This window comes from Carya illinoinensis, chromosome 8 (assembly GCF_018687715.1).
Source record: "Carya illinoinensis cultivar Pawnee chromosome 8, C.illinoinensisPawnee_v1, whole genome shotgun sequence".
In the NCBI taxonomy this organism is placed as follows: Eukaryota; Viridiplantae; Streptophyta; class Magnoliopsida; order Fagales; family Juglandaceae; genus Carya; species Carya illinoinensis.
The window spans coordinates 2,366,705-2,390,592 of record NC_056759.1 but is presented as its reverse complement, the minus strand read 5'-3'; the positions used below and the strand labels follow the sequence as shown (position 1 = coordinate 2,390,592).

The window sequence follows — 23,888 nt, the reverse complement described above, 5'->3', positions numbered from 1 at the left end:
ATATATATAAGTTGAAATATCTGAACCTCTCCCAATCAATTAATTAATATGAATGCTAATTAATAATGCTAGCTGCTTTCCTTCTTTTTTATGTATATATTATTAATTTATGAAACAAATTGGACGTACGTACGGTGATCATATATACTCGATCGACTTAATGCATGCAAATTGTACGTACGTACGTAGCTAGAGATCGATGATCAATCTATCCTCGATCGATTTTTATATATTCAGCTCCCGGGACTACCTTATATATAACGTACGTACCTACGTTGTCCGTCCGGCATTGTGCAGATAATCGAAGAAACGACGTAAATGTACGAGTTTCAGTCAACACAGACCTTATTGACCATCGAACACATGCACGAACACAATACAAAAACAGCGTAAATATATTAGAATATAACTTTTCGATCATATTATTATTAAATATTTTTGGAATAGATTTATTTTATAAGGAAAGTTTTACATCATATAGTACCTCGATCCATTACTTTATTATTAACATGTGATTTATTATTTTTATTACTTTATTTAAATATTAAGATATTAGAAATTAGGTAAAAATGATCGATAAACCACATATAATTAATTAGGTAGAGACGTGTGATGTAAGACTTTCTTTTAAAATTTCTTTTTTAAAATATGGACGATGCAGCTAGGATGATATGTACGTAATTAAAATCATTTATATAAACATTAATTTTAATTAACATAACAAGCACCTATAATATTCAATGAAGCAGTAGTACTACTACTACTATATACGTGTTCATATTTATAGAATATCTAATAATTACTCTTTATCTAAATGCATGCATGTCAACTTATATATATATATATATCAAGCACCTGATCATTTTCTCGTGGGACACTTGTTGAACGGAAACAAAAGGACATGAAGTATCGACCCTTCTTCCATCAAAAGGGCAATTTTGAGGATAATTGCACTTAAACCTTCTGACTAGCTAGGACATCGACAGTGATCAGCATCTGACGCAATATTCATGAACTTGCTGAGGATCGATCGAATGTGCAGGCCCCAATTTGCTTGTACCATTAACGAGTTATGGTAAAGCGTATTCATGTATTGATATCGATTAGCATGCATGTACAGAGCTGTATTATATACAGTGAAGGTCAGAAATGAGATCCTATGTATGATTCTTCATATAGTTGACAATTAAACATTAAAAAAAAGAAAAAGAAAAAAAGAAACAGACAAGATCGATCCCATGTATTAATTTCCTTGTAGCCTCGGCTTTGACAGTGGAGCGTGGCTTTCACAGCTTAGCTGTGGACATGGAAAATGAAAAAGAAGACCTTTTACGAAAAGTATGCTTCTATGGATTAAAATATGAGTAGTGGCATTTGCTGCTGATTCTCAATTTGCAGCAGAAGGCCAGCAGGACATTGAAGCCTTCACCTGCTGGAATAGGAAAAAATCAACCGCAACCAGTAAATTCAGGTGAAAGATATATCAAGGGAAGTATCTTAACTAATGAAGACATGCAATGAGATCAGAGTTCTGAAGTACGTACTACCATGCAATATGAAATTCGGGAACTCCGATCCGGCCGTCACAAACAATGTTGTACATGCTCTTTTACAACAGCGCGCTTCAGATTCCTATGTCGCTTGCGGCCATTCAACTGAATTAAGCCATACCTAGTTTGTGAAGGATCCGTCACCTTTCCAAATTTAAGCTCTTCACCTCTAAGCATGTATGTACTTCCAACTCCTGGCATGCTAAATTCAGCAGGATTTCTATTAACACTGCATAATTCAGACACAGTGTTGCTTTTTGGATGTTGAGTAGAATTTTTCAGTACTCCGTTATATTGCAAGGTTAAAACAGAAGAATCAGATGCACCAAGGAACTTTTTCTGCACCCTACGGACAGGAATAGCTCCATGATTTGTGCCTGAACTACCAGTGGGGAATACAAATTTTTCCGATCTACCAGCGCGGGCCTGTGTGGGTGAACTAGAGCTTCTTGTCTTTTCTTTCTCTTGAAACTTCAATGTAACTTGACCTGTAAAATTAGTAGCCCTTCGGAAAGCTTTGTCGCATTGAAATGAAGATACAGACGCATCAACTGTTGGAATGCAATGAAAACAACCATGGGACTTCTCTGAAAAGTGGGTTTTGCCATGATATTGGGATGATGGTCGTTTCATGGAATCCATGGACTTATATGAACTAATGATCTCCATCCTTTGAAACTCCTTAGACTTACGATCATGAGTAAAGGAAGGCCTCCCAGGCAACTTTGGTGTTCCACCCATATTAAATGTAGGACTGGACTGCATCCCTGCATCCATGAGGCTGAGCAAATGCATTGCTGGTATGGCTTCATTAGAATACAGATCTGACGGCCCCATCAAACTTGGAGGAAGCTCAATCCCATTGTGTTTAAAAGCAAATGGACACTCCGCATTAGTCGTACTCAAAGTCTCTGAACCATGGCTCATGTTGTGCTTCTCATCAAGGCTTGTGGCGTTTATATTAAAAAACTTAAGATCACGATTCCCCTTCTGCAGTGAATTAGAATACTTTGAAAGTATACCTTTATTGTTAGGAGATAAACCACTTTGAGGCATGCTACATCCAAAGGGCATCATTTGATTTGGAACCATGGTTGGCCAAAGATGAACAGCTGCTTCACTCTGTTGTGGAACTGTCTGGCGTGTGTCATATCCTCCCAGGGCCAGCAAAATTTCATGAGAAGGCGCGTGTCTCACTGTACCCCCATTCCAGTTGCAATTTTGACCACTACTGTGCCTGCTGGAATCGGTCGCAGAAAATTGGACTCCACTTGACGGCTTCTTCTGGGACTGAACAGAAGTTCCGAACACTGTAGGGGTCTCAGTTTGATGCAGGTGACTTACATTCAGGCTATTTCTATCAATATGAGAAGAGTAATCAACTGATTTTTGTTTACTGGGTCCCAACTTTTGGCCTTTGATGATTAGGCCATTCCTTCCATTTCTAGTTTGGAATTTTTGCTTGTGAGTATTATCCTTCTGTAGTAGTCTCAACTCCCCATTGCCATATATGTTAGTACAACCCATCATCCAACCATTTCTTGTATTTGGGGTGGTTTCTAAGAATCCTTTCTTATTTTCAGCATCAGGAAGACACCTTTCATACTGATTTTTTGCCATGAGCTCAACAACTTCCATGGTAACGTCATCTAAGGGTCCTTGCTCAGACACCTTGCCAACTTTTCCATCACTATTGTTTTCCTCAACAACTGGATGCTCCTTAGCTTTTAAAGCTTTGTTAATGTTGCTTGGACCAGAAAAAATCTGAAAAATAAAGAAAAGAAAAAGAAAATTAACTTTCTACATACAAGCTATAGTACTCTGAATCATTTCATCATGATACCAGTCTTATAGATTAAGATGAATAGAGAGACCAGAAAGATGAGAAACTTTTTTTCACAACGAGAAGCTTATGCAGCTATATGGAAAACAATTGTTTGTGTAACAATAACATGCAATGTCTTAAAAAATTTGTGTGTGTGTGTGTGTATTCTTGTCTATGTATATTATATACTGTGTATGCAGAAAGACATACCAGATGGTGATAAGAATGAAAGACATACCCTTTGGTGAGTTCGGGAACACTTTCTATCCTCAACCTGAGAGAGGCAATTTTGTATGTTATTCGGGAAAGGCATTCTAGAAGTGGTTTTCTTATTACTGACTTCGTCAATTACACCTTTTCCGGAAAAGGGAGCTGGTGGAGATTTAGATGGAACCCTTGGATGTCCAAAATTGGTAATCTCTATATTTTCCCTCATAAGCTGGTCTACTTTGGGATTGACCTCTTGCCAAGGCAAGAAGGAAGGTCGCCCATCTTCAACTTGAGAAATAAATTCTTTGTCATGTCCTTGTACATCCAAAAAGCTGTCAAGTGAAAGGCACAACCCTTTTCCAGTGGATGAATCTTGTGCTGATTGGAACGAATTTGTTGCTGATCCAGTTTGTATGATATCTACACTTTTCCTTGTAATTGTATAATTTTTCAGCACCTCCTTAGTCCATGGAAAGAGAGCAGCTTGGCCTCCATATGCTTTTAGATTCTTGTTTCTTTTCTGGCACATATTACGTTTTCTCTCCATTCTTAGAGCAGGAAAGTGAAAGGGATTCATTCTTTTGCCTTTGAAGGGATTGTGATCAAATCTGAAAGAAACAGTACCATCAGAAGCATTGCTCTTACTTAAAATTTCAATTTTTTCCTGAATTTCTTTTTGCACATTCAATGGTTGTGGTGCTAATGAAAAACATGCATCATCAACTTGGATCTTTTTATTTTTCTTCTTGCCTGTGGTAGGACTTCTATCATTCATACCTTTATTCTGATGGCTCTTCATATCATTTTTCAAATCTATTCCTGCAATTGCATCTTGAAATTCATTACCCACAATTGCATCAGTTGTTTCTGCATCTCTCTTCCATGCCTTAGCTTTTATCTTCAAATTATTTCTAGAAGCCATTTCTGGAGGTTTCCACTCTTCATCTTGAAGCAACTTCCTTTTCCTGGTCTGACTAGAATCCCTTCTAACGTTTCCTTGGATGGCCACCTGACCTCGAGTTACATAAAGTGTATCTAACCCTCCAAATGCATCAGGCCGGGATTTATTGAATGCAGAATTATCTGTCTCAATGGGATCACTCTTTGCATCACCGTTTTCACCTAGCAACTCAGTCAGCAAACGCACTTTTCGACTTTTTCTACGATGCAAATAACATGATTTATCTGAAGAATGGTCCAGAAGATCATTGCCCACCATAATTTCAACACTTTCACATTTTTTATAATCAGAATCATGATCCAAATCCTGATCAGAATGATTTCCGGTCGTAGGAGGATTCACAGCATTAGGTTCCTCATCAACCATACTGCCTAAGTATCCAAGCGTCTGACAGGGTGCTTTCGTTAAATCTGTGTGTTGATCATTTGGAGAAGTTTGCATTCCTATCTGATAATGTTGAACTGAATTCTTAACTCTGCACTTTAGGTTCCCGTCAGCAGTTCCGTGACTCCCACTGCCTGGCTCATCAAATTCTATAGATCCATTGCGTTTTGACTTGAAAGCCACTGTTTCAGAAAGAAGTCTTGTCATTGCAATAAATATGTCATGTAACTGTTGCTTCTTTGGTGACCACTTCAAAATACTGCAATTACCTGTATCATTTGCATGCCTTTCTTGTATCATGCTTGAATTAATTTCGTTAGCAGCACTTGTGAATTTGGGGAGTTCCTGATTATGATTTTGTTCCGAGTCAATGTCAAACCGGCCTGGACAAGACATAGGAAATCAGCCAAATGCCAACTAGTTTATAATAGAATAAGATGGATTGAGGTGTACCTATAAAAGTGTTCTGTGCGACTTCAACATTATTTTCTTTCTTATCATTACAGAATAAAAGGCGGTTGTCATCAGCTGATGTTTCACTGAGAACTGGGTTTGGAGTTTTCTGAAAACCTGGCAGAAACACTGCAGCACTGCCCACATGGAGACAACCGCTACTGGAGCCACATTGAGTGCTGCAACAATTAAAGAGTGTTCCGCAATCTTTTGCAGCAAACTCACTCAGACAACTTTGGCAACGCCACCATCTGAATTTAGGAGCATCTAAAGGGGGAAGAAAAGATGTTTCCTCCTCAGACTCAGTCCGATCAACCTCTAGGTAAAATGGACAACATATCTTCCAATATTTTTTCCGAACCTTGGAGCAATATCCACTGCATTCAAATGGTAACTTTTCATAAGGAAAACTGAGACCTAGGAGTCAACCATTCATCACATAGAACAAACAGGCCATACCAAAGTTTGGAAGTTACTCTCAAGGTAGCACTTGTCCAACAAATTATATCACATATCTAATCAAATAATCTCCCCACAGAAATATATTAATAAAGAAAAATGGTAACGTGCCAAACATCTTGATAACACTTCCATGCTAGCTAGCTAGCTGCTACTTGGTCAATTATTAATTTAGACTGCCAAACTCTCCCTCTCTAGCAATATTCCATTGTGAAGTGAATACAGGCGTAAAGTCAATTTACTTTTAACTCCAACAAGACAACGAACCAAATCTGGTTCTCTTGAAGCTTGAGATAGCCATTGATATGTGTTCTTAAACAGTAATAGAGAAGTATGGTTCAAAGACATTCTTTGTGAACTAGGAAGCAACAACTCATTTGGCGTACGTAACAACCATGCCAATTAATTAACCAATTAAGCAATTCTCATAAGGAAATATCATAACCCCCCCCCCCCCCCCCCCCTCTCTCTCTCTCTCTGATCTCTCTCACACACACACTTCAAATTAAAGTTAAAAAGAAGCTGTCTGAAAGATTATCGCATTATAATAACAATCAAGGCTTACCGTATAGAAAAATGCTCACACTTTTCAGCATCACTATTATCCTTCGCACTGACAAGATCTATTGATATCGAATCAATCTGAATAAAAGATCTCTCGGACTTGGAGACAATATTAGAATTGTTCTTACAAGGATTCTTCTCCTCCACAATACCTCTGATCTCCATGTTATAAGCAAGCAAACCGCACGGTATACAAATACACGATTTCCTATACAAAATAATATAATGATAATGACAACAATAATAATAACTGCGTGGCGGTAGCAATGTCATAGGCTGAAATTACATTGATATAGAGGTAATTTCAGCGATAAAACAGGTACTACATCACAAGATCTGGAGTGAGGTACCAAAGAATTCGCATGTTAGGGTTTTGCACGTACACCAAGAAATCAACAGTGAAGACGAAAAACCAATTCATTGTGAAGATGCATATAGAATAGCAAAAGGCTAAAAACTATCTATATACAGTACTGATTCTTTGACACATAAGATAATAACCTTTATATAGTAGTACATAAGTACATGATTACCTATCTGTTCGGGTAATAAATTAAAAACCCTAGTTTCCCTATCAATAAAAAATAAAAATAGAAACACAAAGATGTTTGCAGTCTATAATTTCATGCTTCTCATACACGATTAAATAAATCAAGAAGTTATAACCCATTCACACAAGGTTCAAAGTAAATCATAAATCAATACCATATGACAAAGAATACATTAGGGTTTCCTATTAATGAAACTTCAATCGACAAAACTGATCACCCACATCAAGAAAAGCAGCAAATCATAACTTTTTCCCGCAAACCCACCTCTAGTTTCTCCAAATCATATGCAAACACCAAAACCATGAATACATTCACTTTCACAAAACTTTTTATCCCATCTCATCTAATCATTACAATTTTATAAAATTTTCATATAAAATAAATAAACAATTCAATTTTTTTAAATTTTAAAATAAAAATAATATTAAAAATATATATTTTAATAATATTTTATTTAATTTTTAATTTTTATCTTAACTTATGGTATTTCATTTACGAAAACAAACGAGAGAATATTAATTATTTTTTCTTGGTATTTATTGCTTACCATTCATCAGCTACGGAACAGTCTGGAGCATTACGTCCTTTTCTTTTTGGGCAGTTAGCATAACTTATTATACAAATAAGAAAATCAAAATAACACATAAAATCTCGCAAAAGTCCTCAGATTCATCCCCAGACAAAACCCAGATAAGAAAACAGGAAGTAAAGCTGGACTGACCTAAATACAGTGATGAGAAATGACCTAAAACTCGTACCCATCAAACCCAAAACAAACATATCTAGAATGTCAAACCAGATGATTGATGAGAAATTAAACCACCAAACTCACCTTTGACTCAATTGACGACTACCAAAGACGATACCATAATTTTCTTGCTCAGATTGATCTCCACGGCGCACCAAAGAAATGGCACTAAAAGATAATTAAGCATTTGAAGAAGACAACGAAAGACTCAGCTGCGGGATGGGGTTTGAAGCTGGCTGAGTAGAATTTGAGTGCCGATTGTGAGAGATAGAGAAGGAGAGAGAGGGAGAGAAAAAGAAAGTTTTTATCTTTTGCCCTTGAATGAGGTTTGTTGTATTAAAATCATCCATGCGGAGCCATGTCACAGGTAGGCATACATACATAATATAATAGAGGGAAAAAAGAAGCAAAATTATAGAGAGAGAAGGACAGTGAGAGACTACTTGCAAACCAATAAGGAAGCTACAAGTGGCAAGAAGGTGCGGTTCTTATCACAAACCATTATAGTTTATGAGACAGGAAAGGAAACCCTAGAGACTCTAGAGAGGAACACTACAAACAAAAACAGTGTCCTAAATATAAAAGAGTTCTTATCTATATTTATTTTGACTAATGTTATATATAATCGTGGAGTATATAAATATTGTGTAATCATTTTAAAAAATATAGAGTTCATAATTAAAAAAGTTAATTTTTTTTTACATGAGTCTCTTATTAATTTATTTTTTTTAAAAAAACTGTACGGCGCTTGTATAATCACGATTGTAAATATTATTTCTCATTTATTTTACGTAAATTTTATAGATTTTATTGATGTTATATATTAAAATAATTATTTTATATTAAAAAATAATACAATTAATTAAATTAATAAAATGTATAAAAATATATAAAAGTAAATTTATATCAATTTTTTTATATAAAAATAAAAATAATAACTAAAAGGTTTAAAAGAGCTAGGCTATAAATATTCTCACACGCGTGATGTACACGCTCTGTTAAGACTGTTGTGTACGTCTTTATTGTGCCTGTCGTGTCAAGCAGAGCTAGCTGAAGATGCTGGTGCCCTTGCACATAAACGAGTTGTGAATGGTGCGTGGGGAGCAATTTCATTTTAGGAGAGTGGCAGCATATTCTCATGGTTGAAACCCTAGGTTTCTCTGGTAAGAATGAGTATGGTATCTAACCCTTGCAGATTAGAAAATGTTTAACCCGGCCTAACCCTAATTTGAATAATGCTAAATTGGGATCAAGTCGGGATTTTTATTATTACCATAATAAGTAAAAACTGTTCGGAATTTTTTGGTAGTCTATTTTGTTTTTACTTGACGAAGTAACGCAGCAGTTATAGAAAACTTTGGACTTTGTGCAAAATCCATATTTGATTTCCTGTTACCCAAATGCTATTGCTTTCTTTTGGCCCAAGAAAATAATCAAAAGCTTACACTTGGAATTTTGGAGGGGAAAAGAAAAAGAAACTTTTGAATGCATATATATAGAAAAGTTGATTTTCAAAATAAACTAAGTAGTTTAGACTTTTGGTGCAAACCCTCTAATTAATTTGTGGAACAGTTGGGACAATATAACATATATACAACGAGTGTGTATATATATATATGCATTTACAAACGTTATTAATGTTGACCATCTCCTTTATTTATTTTTAGGTCCATCCCCACCACAACCTTAATAATTAAAGGCATGATATTCCTTATAAGTATATAGATTAATATAAATGAATAAATTTTATTACGTACAAGTAAATTCGCGTATTAATTCATATATTTATACTGATTGTTTTATATTTAAAATTTAAATTAATACTATAGGATATAGCTAACTTGGTCTGCCTTCACCTACTTTCATTTGACATAAGCGCTGTAATATCCATGAGTCACTTTCTGTACGTGTTGAATAATTGAACTTCCTAACGAAATAAAGAGTACTATATACGTGCGTGCGTGCGTACACGAATCCTCACAACTTAAAATTTAAAATCTCAAAGGCCGCTGTAATATGGGGTACCCTCACTCCTCAGTGGAGAGGGCCCGTGTCATAGTTTTTATAGTTCTAATTATATATATGTATATATAGATTCAAAATATGATCAACATCCTATAAAGAAATGCTAGCTAGGAATTTCTTTAAGCGATGTGATTCCATGACCCTAGGTCCCTGTCGCTAGGCCTGCCTCCAGAAATTTTAATATTTCCAAGGTTATATGCTGCTTAAAATGGATATCTGAGAGGATCGATGTCAAGCTAAGTACTGTAATAGCATAATTCAAGACTTCGCGGATTGTTTATAAGTTAATTTACGTGTGTATATATTTATATATTTAACTTCCAATCACGAGGATATAAAATCCAAAAAGCTAAATAGAAATTAATGTTAAAAAATAGTAATTAGCTTGTCAAGGTTATTTTTTCGATGATCATGTACTTCAAGTCAATAAATGCATGCAAAAGATTACTGTTTGCTAATCATTCAGAAACCTCGTGTCTTGGATGAAGTTGCAAAACAAGTCAAGCACGCATCACGTTACTGCGAATGCCGCCCCTCACCCAGACATGCCCGATTTTCGTTTAAATCATGTCAGGATCGAAGACATGTGTAAAGATCAGGAAACGTGCAAGGTAGATCAACTATTAATTTATCGATTATTAATTATATTATTATGGGAGCTGGAGAAAGGACTCTATGATCTCTATATGCTGGGCCGCTGGCCTTCATGTTCATGTGCGCACTTGCTAGCTAAGATCGATCGAAGCAATGCATCAATTTCTTATTCTTTTAAATTTCCGAGACGTGATAAAATCTGAATCTTGCCATGGATTGATCTAATTGATAACCGAGAGAGACGGAAGCAAGAAAACAGAATGAAGGAATCTTGAATTTTGTGTTGAATGAACTGAACTAACTGACCTATGATGATTTACATCGATGTATTTATAAGAAGGAAAACTGATTACAACTCAAGATATTGATTTTTTCTGTGATATATTGTATAGATCTTACAAATATATAAGCCGTAGTTCACAAAGAACTAGACTCCAATGCATGCATCCATTAACGGCCAGTCAAGTCATGAAATGTCTTATCTTTTTGTATGTATTGGGAGAGAAGCTAATATATAATATCACTGATCTTATTTAGTGTATAATTCCAAAGGGAAAATTGTATACATATTTTCTAATATATATATATATATATATACACACACAGAGGATCTATATATGACCTAAAAATTTCTTATCAGATTTTCAAATGGAATAATATCATTAATTTAGTTTTCTATGTTCCTGTTGCTGAGTTGATCAATGGATATATATTTATATATAACAAAAGATAATTATAATACTTGATGTACGTGCATTAGATAAGAATATCTCAGTATAGTTTCAGGTACTAAAAACAATATATATATATATATATATGAAGTACTATTCTAGCTAGCACGCAACTATATATATATAGCTTAAATGAAAATTATTAGCTATCATTTGGTTTGCATATTTAGAAACGATCGAGCAGCAGTAGTACTACTGCCCCTGCCACTTCCGACGCACTTTGCAAAGTAATTAGCTAGCTAGAGGGTCGACGTTCAAGCAACATCACAAATAAGTAATTAAAGTATGGAAGCTTACAGACATACATGCATATACATGAACAACATGAACATAGCGCGCATATATATATATATATATATATATATATATGCAAGTATGTCGTGCTGCAATAATTTTGCAGAAGATATACTACCGATATTCATTCTCAACATAGATGGTCATTTTTGTCGCAAATATTTGATATGAATAAACATTTTCTCTATAAATTTAGAATTCGGATCGATGTCCAAGCTGACGACCTAAACTTCTATTTATATAGAGAGAAGAATATATATTAGCACAGGTCTACTCTTAAGTTAAACCAAACGTATACGAGTTCTGCATCAATATTACATATATTATATATAGTAGCCCTAATTTCGAACTAATTTGTACTGCATGCATCCTGCGCGCATGCATAAGCTAGTTAGTGAGCATAGTTAAGCAGCATGTGTTTGGTTGGCATATATATTGCTGCAGGACATGCATGGGCCCGCGTCATTCAAGGCTTTTTAGATGTTTGTACTGCAAAATCCTTTTTTCTCATTCATGTAGTTGTACTGCTGCATATATGGATAGCTTTTGATACTCATTCATCGAGGTTAAGATGACTTTTGGACCCTTATCATTGAGCTTTACACACGTGTTTGAACGTCACTGGTTGATATCGCTAGTGGATCCTTTTGAGGAATGATACATTGTATTAATGGACTATGCGTACTACATATGTTGAGTTCGTGAAGTGATCTCTGTTTCCCTCCTCAACCACCTACTTTTTGGTCCTATTTTTTTGCAGCTGCAAAAAATCCGATAGTTTATTTCTTCTGCAAGACCCCTTTCATCAATTGCTTTTAGAAATATGGTGAAACTTTAATATTGTCAATTTAATTTTAAATAAATCTTTGAAAAAAGTGAGCTATTATATATGAGTTTGTATCTAATTATCTAGATCGATCGAACATATAATTCAAGTTCAATTCAGATCATTTAATGGGATATATATCAAGTTATTCAAGGATGCAGATACTGTATTGATCAATATATATATATAACAATTCCGATTTGAAGTTAGGTTTAATGAGTTAGAGAGAACCAAAATCTTATTATGTGTTAAATATATCGGCCGGTTTATGCTTTGTTGATGATAATCAATATCAAGTACTCATTAAATAATATGCATGCATGCTTAATTATTTCCTTGCATCACTTTCTAATTTTCTTCTTATATATTAATGTTGCTATTCATCGATCATAGATCTAAAAACTTTAATGGGGTACTCTAATTAATGTTGAGACTCGAGAATGTTGAAAAGATATAGGAGATGAAATCGTTTGGCCAGGAAAGCATCATCATTGCTTGGATTTGTGAAGCCGAAAGTACGTAGTAAGGAATTAAAGGCAGCACGCGTGTGGTACGTACGTTGATATAATTGGTGAATCTAGGATAGTGGTTGTACGTGGAGTACTACTAATTATCAAATACATGACGACTTATGCCCGAGATGTTAGCACAAAGGTACATTTCCTATATATATATCGATGATCATCATGATGGCCTTGCTGGTGCTAGCTAGCCGTTGGTTGCAATGTCATTGGGGCTCCATCATGTGACTGTGATGGGCATCGCTCAAAATTGTCGATGCCAACAATCATTAAGGGAGCAATATATATTGATTATCGCTGGCCAGGTACAATAAGGCATAAGTAGGCCGGTACGCATGCGGTTGTATATATATTAGTGTTGTATCGAAATGGAGATCATCATGAGTATATATATGTAATGTAAAACGTAAGATATTTTAGTGATTGTTACGTTTTCACAATTAGTTATTAGACTTAGAAGTGAAATGATTAAAATAGCAACCAGCTTTTTGATCAAACAATATTATATATGGTGGTACTAGAGATCATGGTGGAGACGATAGTCATAAGTATAATTTGTTTGTGTTTGCAAAGACTGGTGTGAATGGATGCTATTAATCATCCCACACCACACACCTAATTATATATTTTAATTTTTTTATTTTATTCTTATTAAACTAATTAAATTGTTCTACTCATCATCTATACATTATATACTTGTTATATAAAAAAAAATTAAATTAAATGAGATTATGTATAGGATGTGATGCAAACCCATAGTAATATGGGTTATCTAAGTCTTGATTTTACGTTGATTGTATTGAAGTGCTATATTAAGAAGATAAATTTCTACAAATATGAAAGAAAAAATTCAATATCTTCCTTAAATCATAGGAAATATTAGTTACTTTCCCTCAAATGATATATTTATGCTCATTTTTACCTTATTAGTAAATATTTAATTTCAAGGTTTGGAATTGATTTTAATTTCAATTTTGGCCAATTTTTTTGTAAGATTCTTATTTATTTATTTATTTATTTCTCATATAATAATTTAGATTTTTTCATTTTTAAAAAAATCTTCATAATTTTAAATTTTGCAACTATTTAAATCCAAGGACTTAATAAAATAATTTCAAATTGTAATATTAATCAATATTATTCAAAATTTTCTCTATATTTTGGACAAATCTCGTCTTCTATGTTTTAATTATCTGTTAAAACTAACTGCCAAAATTAATCTCTATTATGTCTATCATCATGATACCAAGTAGAATTATTCATATTCTCATGTAGGTGCATATATTTATATTTATACTTTCCTTTCATCCTTAAAGTCACTAACGAATATCGTAAAGAGAGTTCAATTTTTCTTTCTTTTTTAGTGCTGAGCAATCCAAATTGCAGAACGTTGAGGATTGAGACCCCACAGTCAATAGTCAACTAGGGAGGGCCCAATAGGCCCAATGACGGTAGAAAATTCTTGAAGAGAACTTAGCCCTGAAAGTTGCAGACAAATTTCATTCAGTCTAATAATTACAATTTGCCACAACTAAAAAATTAAAATTAAAAAAAAAATCCAACTAATTGGAGGACAAAAAAATTGAAATTTCATTAACGTCGTCTTCATCCACTGGGAGGTATCCATCTTTTGTCCTTTTTTTGTTTTTTTTTGGTGTCTCTACAAGGAATGTACAAGATCCCCAATGCCAGATAAGCACACAAATGCGGGCGAAAAACAAAGATATATATTGGGAAAATACACTTTTCACTCTCCAACTAGCAAGTATTTTACATTTCACATCTTGAACTACTTAACTGTCACATTGCATTCTTCAACTATTTTTGACTGTCAAATAACACTCCCTATAAAATCTTAACAGCCAAACTTGGATGAAGAGTTCTATTTAACAAAAACTGATGATTGGAGGATGCAATGTGCCAATTTTGGTAGTTCGGTTGTAAAGTGTAAAACATTGCTAGTTGGAGATGATAGATATTAAAAAATTATAGAGAGAGGGAAGAAAAAAAAGCTAGTTAGCAAAAAAAAAAATAAGCAACAGAATAAGAAGCACCAAAACCAGCCATGACTTCACATGCTACCAGCTCTACCAGGAGTGGGTTTCGTTGATTTCACTTTTGCCATGTCAACAAGATCCCCAAAGAGCTTATCCTCTGGCTTAGAAGGCTTGTTAGGTGGGATATAAGATGAAGTTGAAACCTGGTAGGAGTTTCGCAAGCCATTGTTATCATGACTAACAGATAATCCGTACATGCGCTGCTCTAGGTATTGCACCCCTTGTGGCTGACCATAGCCATAACCTGCAAATTGGTTCCCATACATTTGTTGAGGATACATTGATGCCATCTGGGCAGTTTGCATTGGCTGTGGAAGCATTCCCATATACGGCCCTCCCTGGATTGGCTGAGAGTGCCAACCCAACTGCTGGCTCTGACCAACCTGGCTATTGATTGCCGACAAATGGCTGCTTGTAATTGGCTGGATATACATACCTACTACCTGGTCCTTCCCCATTGGTTGAGGTCCCAGAGAAGAATGTGCACCACTCGGTGCATGCGCAACAACCATTTGAGTAAGTTGCACCGGTTGAGAGTATTGAGCACCTGCTACTGGACTACCGTTGTCCACAGGCTGGGCTTCCCAAGGTGGAGGTGGTAATGATGAGCTACTTTGAGCACCTATTCAAAAGTAAAAATTGTGATCCCCTCGCATAATCTCATGCAATTACATGACAAATGTAGACGACTAAAGCCCAGCACATGACTGCAAGTTACTTAATGAAAACATAAACTAGAAGAATCCTGCTTATTATAAACGCATCAATAATTTCGACATAAGTGCTTCTGCCTCAAGATAGGAGAATTTGGTAGAAAAAATATTCCAAAAGCATTACACATTTCTAGCATGCAAAAACATAGATTTGAGTAAGAATTGCACCATAGGCGGGCGAATGTGGCTGCTGCTGCTGTGCAATCTGTCCATTCCAGGCAGAACCAGCACCTTGCATGTTCATTGATTGCTCATACTGAGATGGTCCAGCATTTGGGACACTTCCATTCGAGTAAAATCCACCTTGAGGGGATTGAAAACTCCGCTGCTGTTCTATTTGTGGAGCTGACAGATTGATTTGTCCAGCCAGATTGGCAGATTGAGTATTGACAGAATTTGGAGTGTTAGTTTCTGAGAACATGTCAAAGAGAACAAGGGCGTTCTGCTGAGATACTGGACTGGCTGGCTGTTGTCCTCCCACGGGAACAAGAGCCAATGAAGTTCCTGCCTTGGGTGAGCTATAGTCGTCACCACTGAGCAGGTCTATTTTGGGATCAACTCTTGCTGAAGGAGCTGCAGCATTAGTTGGAGGAGGAGCAGGAAGCAACAACTGGTTCAGTGGCTGCACCTCTGCACTAGCACCCGAGGTGGATCTGCAGAAAAAGTCCTGCTCTTACAGCTCAAATAACCAGAAGGTATAAAATTTTTCTTTCATGGGCAAATAAAACTCATGCAACCGTTATCAACAGGACCTGTGACCTTCACCTCCACCTTTTTATATGAAGGAAAAAGGAGATGCTATTTGGTCATAAGCCAACTAAAATTCTATTGTCTTCTATTAAGAAAAAAACTAATTAAATTATTTAAATTAGAAAAAAAAAAGTTTCCATCAGAAGTCCTATTAATATTTGAACAAATATCAATTAACTTGGTATGCAGGAAGAATGTATTTGCAACAAACACGCAACTCAAAATCTATTCATGTTCTCAAGCATCTTTATATTTGATTCGATATTTAAAAATAAAATAAAAATTGACACCTCAAGAGATGGAACTTGAAGGCAAGATAAATGTACCAAGTGCAATGGACATAAATTTCAATCAAGCATTCCCAAGAAAGTAACTTCCACATATACTTGGCTGATGAATTTTACTAAAAAAAAAATGAATCAATGTGTAGATTAAAGCCTGCTTTTTTTCGTAGTGGACTCCTCCTACCCTCGAACAATGGACCTTTTTTTATTCAATTTCTCAAGAAAGATAAGTCTTAGTCTATTCATATAAAGAATAGAAAGTAATTGACTAAATTTATCGAACGAGCTTCTCATTAATGTATTGTTTCATTGAGATTGAATACAAATCACAATGTCATTATCTTGTTCTAGAATGGGCTTCTTCAATTTTGTTACGTTTAAACTCTACTCCAAGTAAAGATCTGCCCAATTTTTATTTGCACATACAGTGCAGATGTCCAAATGCCAAGTATTTTTTATATGGCAGAACAAGATTCGCATCTTAAAATTACTAGCTTCAGAACTTCAATGTTTAATGAAAAGCACAGTAACAAAACCAAGCAGTGTCAGACTTGAATAAAAGGAAAAAGGCAGTGAACATATAATTGCATAATTACTTATTATAACTTTTTCTAATTGATGAGATAAAAAATTAATTTTCGTTAGATCAATCAAATAATCGCATGACCTAAAGTGAATTTATCACATCATCCTAGATAATGCAGTGAATGTGAACTAGTTCAGGAAAACCCAATTACCTCCCACTGGGATGAGTATCAACTAGAGGACCACCAACGTCAACAAGTGCTCTAACAGGTTCAGGCTTTGGTTTCTCTGTTGGAAGAGAAGTTCCTGAAGCAATTGCTTCATGCTTAGCCAGTACACGCTGCAAGTCATCATTAAGTGCTAGTCCTTGGCACAGCAGTGATTCATCCCTGAAAAAGAATGAAAATTACAATTATAACAACCATGTTTAATTCAAAGTACCTGGCATGAAAAGATTCAAAGGCTTGTGGGATTTGATCACTAATGGACGGACTTTTCATAGAAAAATGTTGTGCTGAAAGTCCGAAGATGATCTGGCCGGACATAAGCGCACGCATCTCACACAACCGACATGGGTGCATGTTTGGGAATTTGCAAGCATATGCATTCTTTTTTTGTTTTTTTTTTTTTTGGGGGGGGGGGGGGGGGGGGGGGGGGGGAATTTTACAAATCACATTAAAGATATATTGTTTAAAAAACAGGTTTTAACAGTCAGAAGAAACTGGAATAAAGCTGAACTAAGGCCCAAACAGTTCAACCAGCAGGCTGGTTCAGAAGTGAAGGCATTAGCCATCATAAGTGCCAATACTACAGTGTTAACAAATCTAGTCATAAGCAAACTTAAATAATTGCTTTCATTTTTTTTTCTGGGGGATCTCCAACGACAAAGCATATATCTGCATCATTCTGAACCTGCCCCCCTCCTCTCCAAGGGACGGACACATCAGAATGCCAACACGATGGAATAATAAAGATACACACATGCATGACTTCATGGTAGCAAGAAGAAAAAAGAAACAAAATAAAGGGTAACTTTCGTAGTGGTTACAAACCAAAGAGTAGGTAGAGAATTAAGGCCTTACGAAGTCGAGTTAACAAGATGCACCACTCTCTGCTTGTATGTACGGCACTGTTCGACCAAGTCAACAATAACCTCCTGCCTAAGCCCCTGCAAATTGAGGCAAAGATTACATCCAGTATGCAAATAGACCGATTAGAAATGGAACATTCACGGTAACAGGGACAAGGATTATGGATCTAGGACAATTGTATCTTTTTTTTATAAGCAACGAGAATTGAAATACTAACCATTGAAAGCATTTCTTTTTATTTCCTGGAATTCATTTACACCAAAAGTTTGCATTGGCAGTATAAATTAGATAGATTGCAGCCCAAAATTCCCAGTAGCATGCTTTTGATGAAGATTTAGTTTGCTTGACAAAAGTATTAAGCATCTACAAACTAATTCATAGTTCTAAAATTTCTTCACATTTCAAATATACCTCTTTATTCCCAGGCTCTATTGCGCTTAGCATTTCGGTAAGGACATCCATGATGCCGCGTGCATTCTGAATTTCAGACAGGCTAGCAAAAGCAATTTCAATTAAAAAAACAAAAAAAGGTGAATCATTAGTCACTAAAAATGACAAGAAAATGATGAATAAAAATTATATGCAACCCTCAACACTGGAAAGAATTATTCTATGATCAGTCTAATATGACTACTCAAATCCTCTGATCCAAGGAAGGAAACTTTCTCTGCTTGCTTTCAAGAGTCAAAACAGTTTTTTTTTTTTTTTTTGATAATTAAGAAAATAAGATTCAGACTGTTAAAACATCAGTATCATTCAATTTCAAAATTTACTCCCTCTCCCTAAAATCTTGAGAACTAATAGCAGTGGCACCTATTTTTGCCCAAAACTAGACCAAATTCAAGAAGGAAGTAGGAACCACCATTTTTTCATCAATTGCTCCTCAAATTTTTCATGCATTAACCTTGATATGTGCATTAGCCACAAAAGCATATAATCTGATATCCCCGTTAAGAATCGAAATGAAAACTGGTACAGGTAATGCATGCTTATATGAGTAGGATAACTACCCCACAATCAGATGTATTTCCATACTCAATCATGGGCAACTAAAAAAAAGTACCATCTAAAGTAGTCAGGCAAATGAATGTGTTGATTAACAAAACGGTTACTGGGGTTGTCTCCAATAAGACATTGGAAAAGGAGCTAAAAACGTACCTCAAGGTTGGAAACTCAGACTCTGCAGATGATTCAGCTGTTTCTTGCTGATTGTCAGGATAGCGTATATTATGAGGATATGATGTCAAAGGATGTGTTTGTGGAGGTGTGAATATAGGTGCAGGCCTTTCAGATCTCTGAGGGAATACTGCCCCAGCACGCTGAAATAGATAAGTGTTTTCACTAAGTATATCAGAGAAAATGGCCAAATTATGAAGCACCAGAATAGTTTCATGGCAATGAAAAGGGCAAAGTCAAGCTAATTTAATGAAGCATAAAAGGTGCTTCTTATTTCACCATTCATACTAAGTATCTTCTCCAAAAGGAGAAGTACTTGAAGAAAAAATTCTATGTTAACGTACCAACAATTCTTGGTATGCAGCATAATACTGTGGATATCTTGCCCTCGGTCCACCAAAAGCTTCTTGCCAAGTATCTATCAGGATCAATATCTTCTCTTTGACATGAAAGTCAGGCTACAATATGCAAAAGGTATACTTTTAACATACTTGTCAAATGAGAGTAAATATGACATTGGTTTGGAACCAAAATATTCTAAAAACATTCTTGCCTTCTTTTTTACTATCTTCACCATCTCATGAAGTACATCCTTCTCTGCTACATGCATATGAACAATGTCCCCACAATTCTTTACGACTGTCTCCAGTAGCTAGAGTACAGCAACCAGACCAAAATATAACAAAATTAGTCCTCTGTAAGAAAAAGTTGTAAAAATATGACAAGCTATATAACAATTCTGTCACTGAAGCCTAAAAGTGATGAGATTTCAAAATATAATTTCATGCAGACGTCCAAAAGATCAAATCAACTAAAGCACTGGAAAGTTTGACAGCCTCATCAAGTTTGTTTTAGGATAGATACACACATATCAATCTTCATCTACCCCTTTGAAGATTGGTGAAAAGAAAATAAAAAAAGGAAAAACAGATTTATTCACTCGTGGATAAAACCCATACCTTCCACTGACATCTAATCCATTATATTTCACCATCATCCTAGAATTATGTTATAAATTTATACTAACTTGTAAGATATAGAAAGCCACGATGCTTAAAACTTGAAATACTGAAAAAAAAATCTTTAAACTATATTTCCGAGCCAGCTACTTTCTCATATATCCCAAACAATAACATTTTTCTATAGGAGAAAAAAGCCTGGGAAATGGATTTTCTCGTATAGATGAAGCAACAATTGAGTTCTCATACTGAGGTTGCATTCAGATCCCACCCAGACAACATCATCAAATCCCGATAGAACTGATACCTCTTTATATAAATCAATTTTGTTTGTAAACATAAATATATTAAAATCATCTTCCATTGAGAAATGATTCAAGAAATTTATGTTACACCCACACACACCCTTCCCACACACATCCCCACCCCACACACACACCCACCCACACACACACACACCCCCCATACCCACACCCACCCACACGCATGCACACACACAAACAGAAAGCAGTCTAATCAACTGGTCTTAACTTAAGATTTACTCCCACACGGCCACACCATCCCAACTATATAGATTTCCCCCAAAACTTGTATGTCTAGATATGTAAAATGCAGCCCATAGCCATGCTTTGATCAATTAATGCACTTGGTACGCATGCTATACCAGCCAAATTAATAAGTGACATTCATAAGAGGGTTATAGAAATGCAAGTTACAATTTACAAAAGGTTTTCAGCATAATTGGGTTCGACAGAATAAATGAGGGATGATTCAAGGTCGTAACAATCCTATCCAATCACATGCATCTGTAAATCGTAATGTGTACATAAATATGTGCTACTGTCTTGAATGTTCATGAAGAGCTTCCATGGCTGATATAGCCATTCTTCATTAACATGTTAAAAACGGTTCTCCCACCTCCAGAAGCCAGCTTACAGCATCAAACTATGTAGTCTGAAAAAGAATATATACCCCTTCTCAATTTCCATTAATAACTGATCCAAAACAATGGGGAACATGGTATGACTGCGATGTCTACCAAATATTTGCCTCACAGCAAAAATAAGCACAAGATGTTAAGAGAAGCAGGATACATGCATTCCTTAATATCCAAATGAATAAAATTTAGTGCAAGTGAGTTATCAATCAACAAGGAGACGAAACAGTAATAAAATTTAGGCATATGAATGATATTATACTCAACAGTTTGTGGGGCAGTAGAAAGATGACCCAAAAATCAACCACATTTAGATAACATTTTTTAAATGAGAAGTATTAGGTTCACAAATAAATCTCACAAAAGTAAAGCTCAAACCTTGATGTGGTTAGATATGATATGTTAGTTCTACTTTACTCTAAAGAGCTTTACAATTTAATGTACCGCAACAAGTCATATCAGTTTGTGACTTTATTTTTGTGAGGTCTCTTTGTGAATCAAACATTTGTTTTTTCAAGTTAATATATGCGTGTGCATGTTCATCTCTATATGAGTCATGTTGACTTACTGTTAAGGCAAGAAGTTGAACTTTTGAATTCTTACTGCCAATACGTTTCTTTATTCCTTTAACAACATCCTTCGATTGCCTGATCATGTATTACAAACAAAAAAAAAAATCCAAATTTAGCAAAACTGAATGAAAAGGGCTTTGCTACATACAATCGGCAAATGCAGTCGGCGTACAGTCGGCTGTACGGAATGAATAAAAAAAAATTATAAAAATTTTTTTTTATATTCAGGGGGACCTACATGAATAAAAAAAAGTTATAAAAATAATTTTTTTTTCATATAGATCCCGTATTAATTCACTTTTTTACAGCCGACTGCAAAAAGTATTTCTCGAATGAAAAAGATCGAATCAGAACCTATATAAATCCAATTACCTCTAAAAAGTTCGGTAGTGTGAAAATTTACAATAAATGAGAAACCCATGCATGTGGTTCCCCTAGTAGTCCTATGATTAGTAGGAGGTGACCTCATTATAAGATACCATCATGCAAGATGCATTGGGCGAACAAACAGTGGAAGAACAACAATTGTGACTTGTATATATTCCTTTATGCCACGTTCTTATGGCTCAATGTTTCCAACAATGCAAAAAATTTAGGCAAAGGCGTTCTTTGGTTATCACAAGCAAGCCTATCTCGAACTAGTACCCCCTTCCAAATAGAAAAACAGTCTTAAAAAATAATTCAAATAACTGGAATCCAAGTCTTTGAAATGAACCTGCCTGTTATATGATCACAAATAACCAAGTATAGGCTTCCTTTTATCACATAAAAAAAATAAAAATAAAAATAAAAAAACAGAACAAAACATTCAAATGAATAGGTATTTCTATTCCTGTGCGCATTTTTTTTCTCTTGTATAGTTACACACGCATCAATTGGGTCTTGAACCCACAAACTCTCCCCCCTCCACTCATTTCCAGCTAGATACTGTCAAGCATTCCTAACTATGTTGAAGCTAGACCTTATTGGCCAAGTTTGCAAAATTTAGCTTAGTAACACAAGCTAAACTTTATATAAGTCAAACTCGTGCGCGCATTAAACTACAGCCTAGGTATACCGAATGCGCTCACCCCAAATTATGCAAAAAAGTGCATTGAACCGCCACATGGATTCTCATTAAATCGTCCAGGTTACACTTTAGATCCTAATTATGGCCCAGGATATTTGAGTGATTATGCAAGGCTATGTTGTTCCATGATAAAATTAGAAAACGCCCAAAATTTAAATAAAATCTCAACCGACTATTTGTGAGGCACGAAAGCAACGTGCGGTTCTCGTTTAAAATTTGGAAAAAGTAATGAATTCAGTTTTTCTTTCTTTTCTTCAAAGATAAAGCTGCGAAAATTCACAAACGTGCAAAAACAAAATCGCATGATTGAAATTTCAAAACATAACAGCACTAAAGGCAGTATCTAGCAAAAACGAGAGGTGTATTAGAATCCAGTGCAACTCGTACCCAGGGTCGTGATTAAGCGTATCGCAGATCTCTATGTTCATGGCCCAATCTGGACCGATCAGCATGTCGCTCGTGGCTCGTTCCACCATTGAATTCACCATCTCCGCTCACCGCCAAAAGAAGAAAGAAAAAATCGATTTCAATATCAAAGCAGAATCCGGCTACCGAACACACACTTTCCACCCGAGATCGCAGAGATTTCCGAAGATGTATCGAAAAATTACGGCGACTCTCTCTCTCTATCGAATTGTTCTGTTCCTAGACAGACTCTCTCTCTCTTCCTCTCGTTTCTACTTTTTCTGTTGAGAAACGATTTTCGTTTTTACTTTTTTTTTTTTTTTTTTTCTTTGGTCTTTCCGCTTTTCTTTCGGTATTCCGGTCAGAAGGTTAAATTTAAATATATAGCCAATCATGAATGGCCATGTTTCTAGTTGGGGATTCACGCGTGCTGTAATGACGTGTACTTCTTATACCATTGGCTTTGCGGAGCCTTTTCACCAGATGGTACTGTTCACGTAAACCCGGACTTATGTGGGTCACACATTAGCCTTTTTTTTATTTTTTATTTTTTATTTTTTATTTTTTTAAAAAATCTCCTCCCTTATGAAAGCTTTATTTATATACAGAAAAATGCTTCGTCCATTTTGGGTCCTAATTTTTCAAATATTTAAG

The 23,888-nt window shown here is 35.4% G+C and overlaps 2 protein-coding genes across 7 annotated transcripts; both read right to left on the bottom strand.

Annotated features, from left to right (window-relative positions):
• Nucleotides 1-1,037: 1,037 nt before the first annotated feature.
• Nucleotides 1,038-8,074, bottom strand: LOC122319398 (protein EMBRYONIC FLOWER 1-like). 3 transcript variants are annotated; one of them, XM_043137451.1, is made up of 7 exons: nt 7,790-8,074; nt 6,408-6,614; nt 5,384-5,760; nt 5,200-5,313; nt 3,614-5,112; nt 1,545-3,314; nt 1,038-1,432 (listed from the first exon to the last, which is right to left on the bottom strand). In XM_043137451.1, the coding sequence occupies exons 2-6, from the start codon at nt 6,569-6,571 to the stop codon at nt 1,584-1,586; spliced, it is 3,885 nt and encodes a 1,294-aa protein (XP_042993385.1). In that variant the 5' UTR covers nt 6,572-6,614; nt 7,790-8,074; the 3' UTR covers nt 1,038-1,432; nt 1,545-1,583. The 3 variants fall into 3 exon arrangements, with proteins under 3 accessions (XP_042993385.1, XP_042993388.1, XP_042993387.1); XM_043137454.1 differs by having other exon boundaries at nt 1,038-1,429; XM_043137453.1 differs by having other exon boundaries at nt 1,548-3,314.
• A 6,188-nt stretch (nt 8,075-14,262) lies between these two features.
• LOC122318714 (TOM1-like protein 9) lies at nt 14,263-23,566 on the bottom strand. 4 transcript variants are annotated; one of them, XM_043136290.1, is made up of 11 exons: nt 23,217-23,280; nt 21,757-21,835; nt 21,078-21,205; nt 19,846-19,944; nt 19,637-19,750; nt 19,275-19,435; nt 18,528-18,609; nt 18,108-18,193; nt 17,238-17,414; nt 15,635-16,119; nt 14,263-15,375 (listed from the first exon to the last, which is right to left on the bottom strand). In XM_043136290.1, exons 4-11 carry the CDS (start codon nt 19,900-19,902, stop codon nt 14,768-14,770), a joined length of 1,770 nt encoding a protein of 589 aa, XP_042992224.1. In that variant the 5' UTR covers nt 19,903-19,944; nt 21,078-21,205; nt 21,757-21,835; nt 23,217-23,280; the 3' UTR covers nt 14,263-14,767. The 4 variants fall into 4 exon arrangements, with proteins under 4 accessions (XP_042992224.1, XP_042992222.1, XP_042992225.1 ...); XM_043136288.1 differs by lacking the exon at nt 21,078-21,205 and having other exon boundaries at nt 23,217-23,566; XM_043136291.1 differs by lacking the exon at nt 21,757-21,835 and having other exon boundaries at nt 23,217-23,566.
• Between the last annotated feature and the right edge of the window lie 322 nt (nt 23,567-23,888).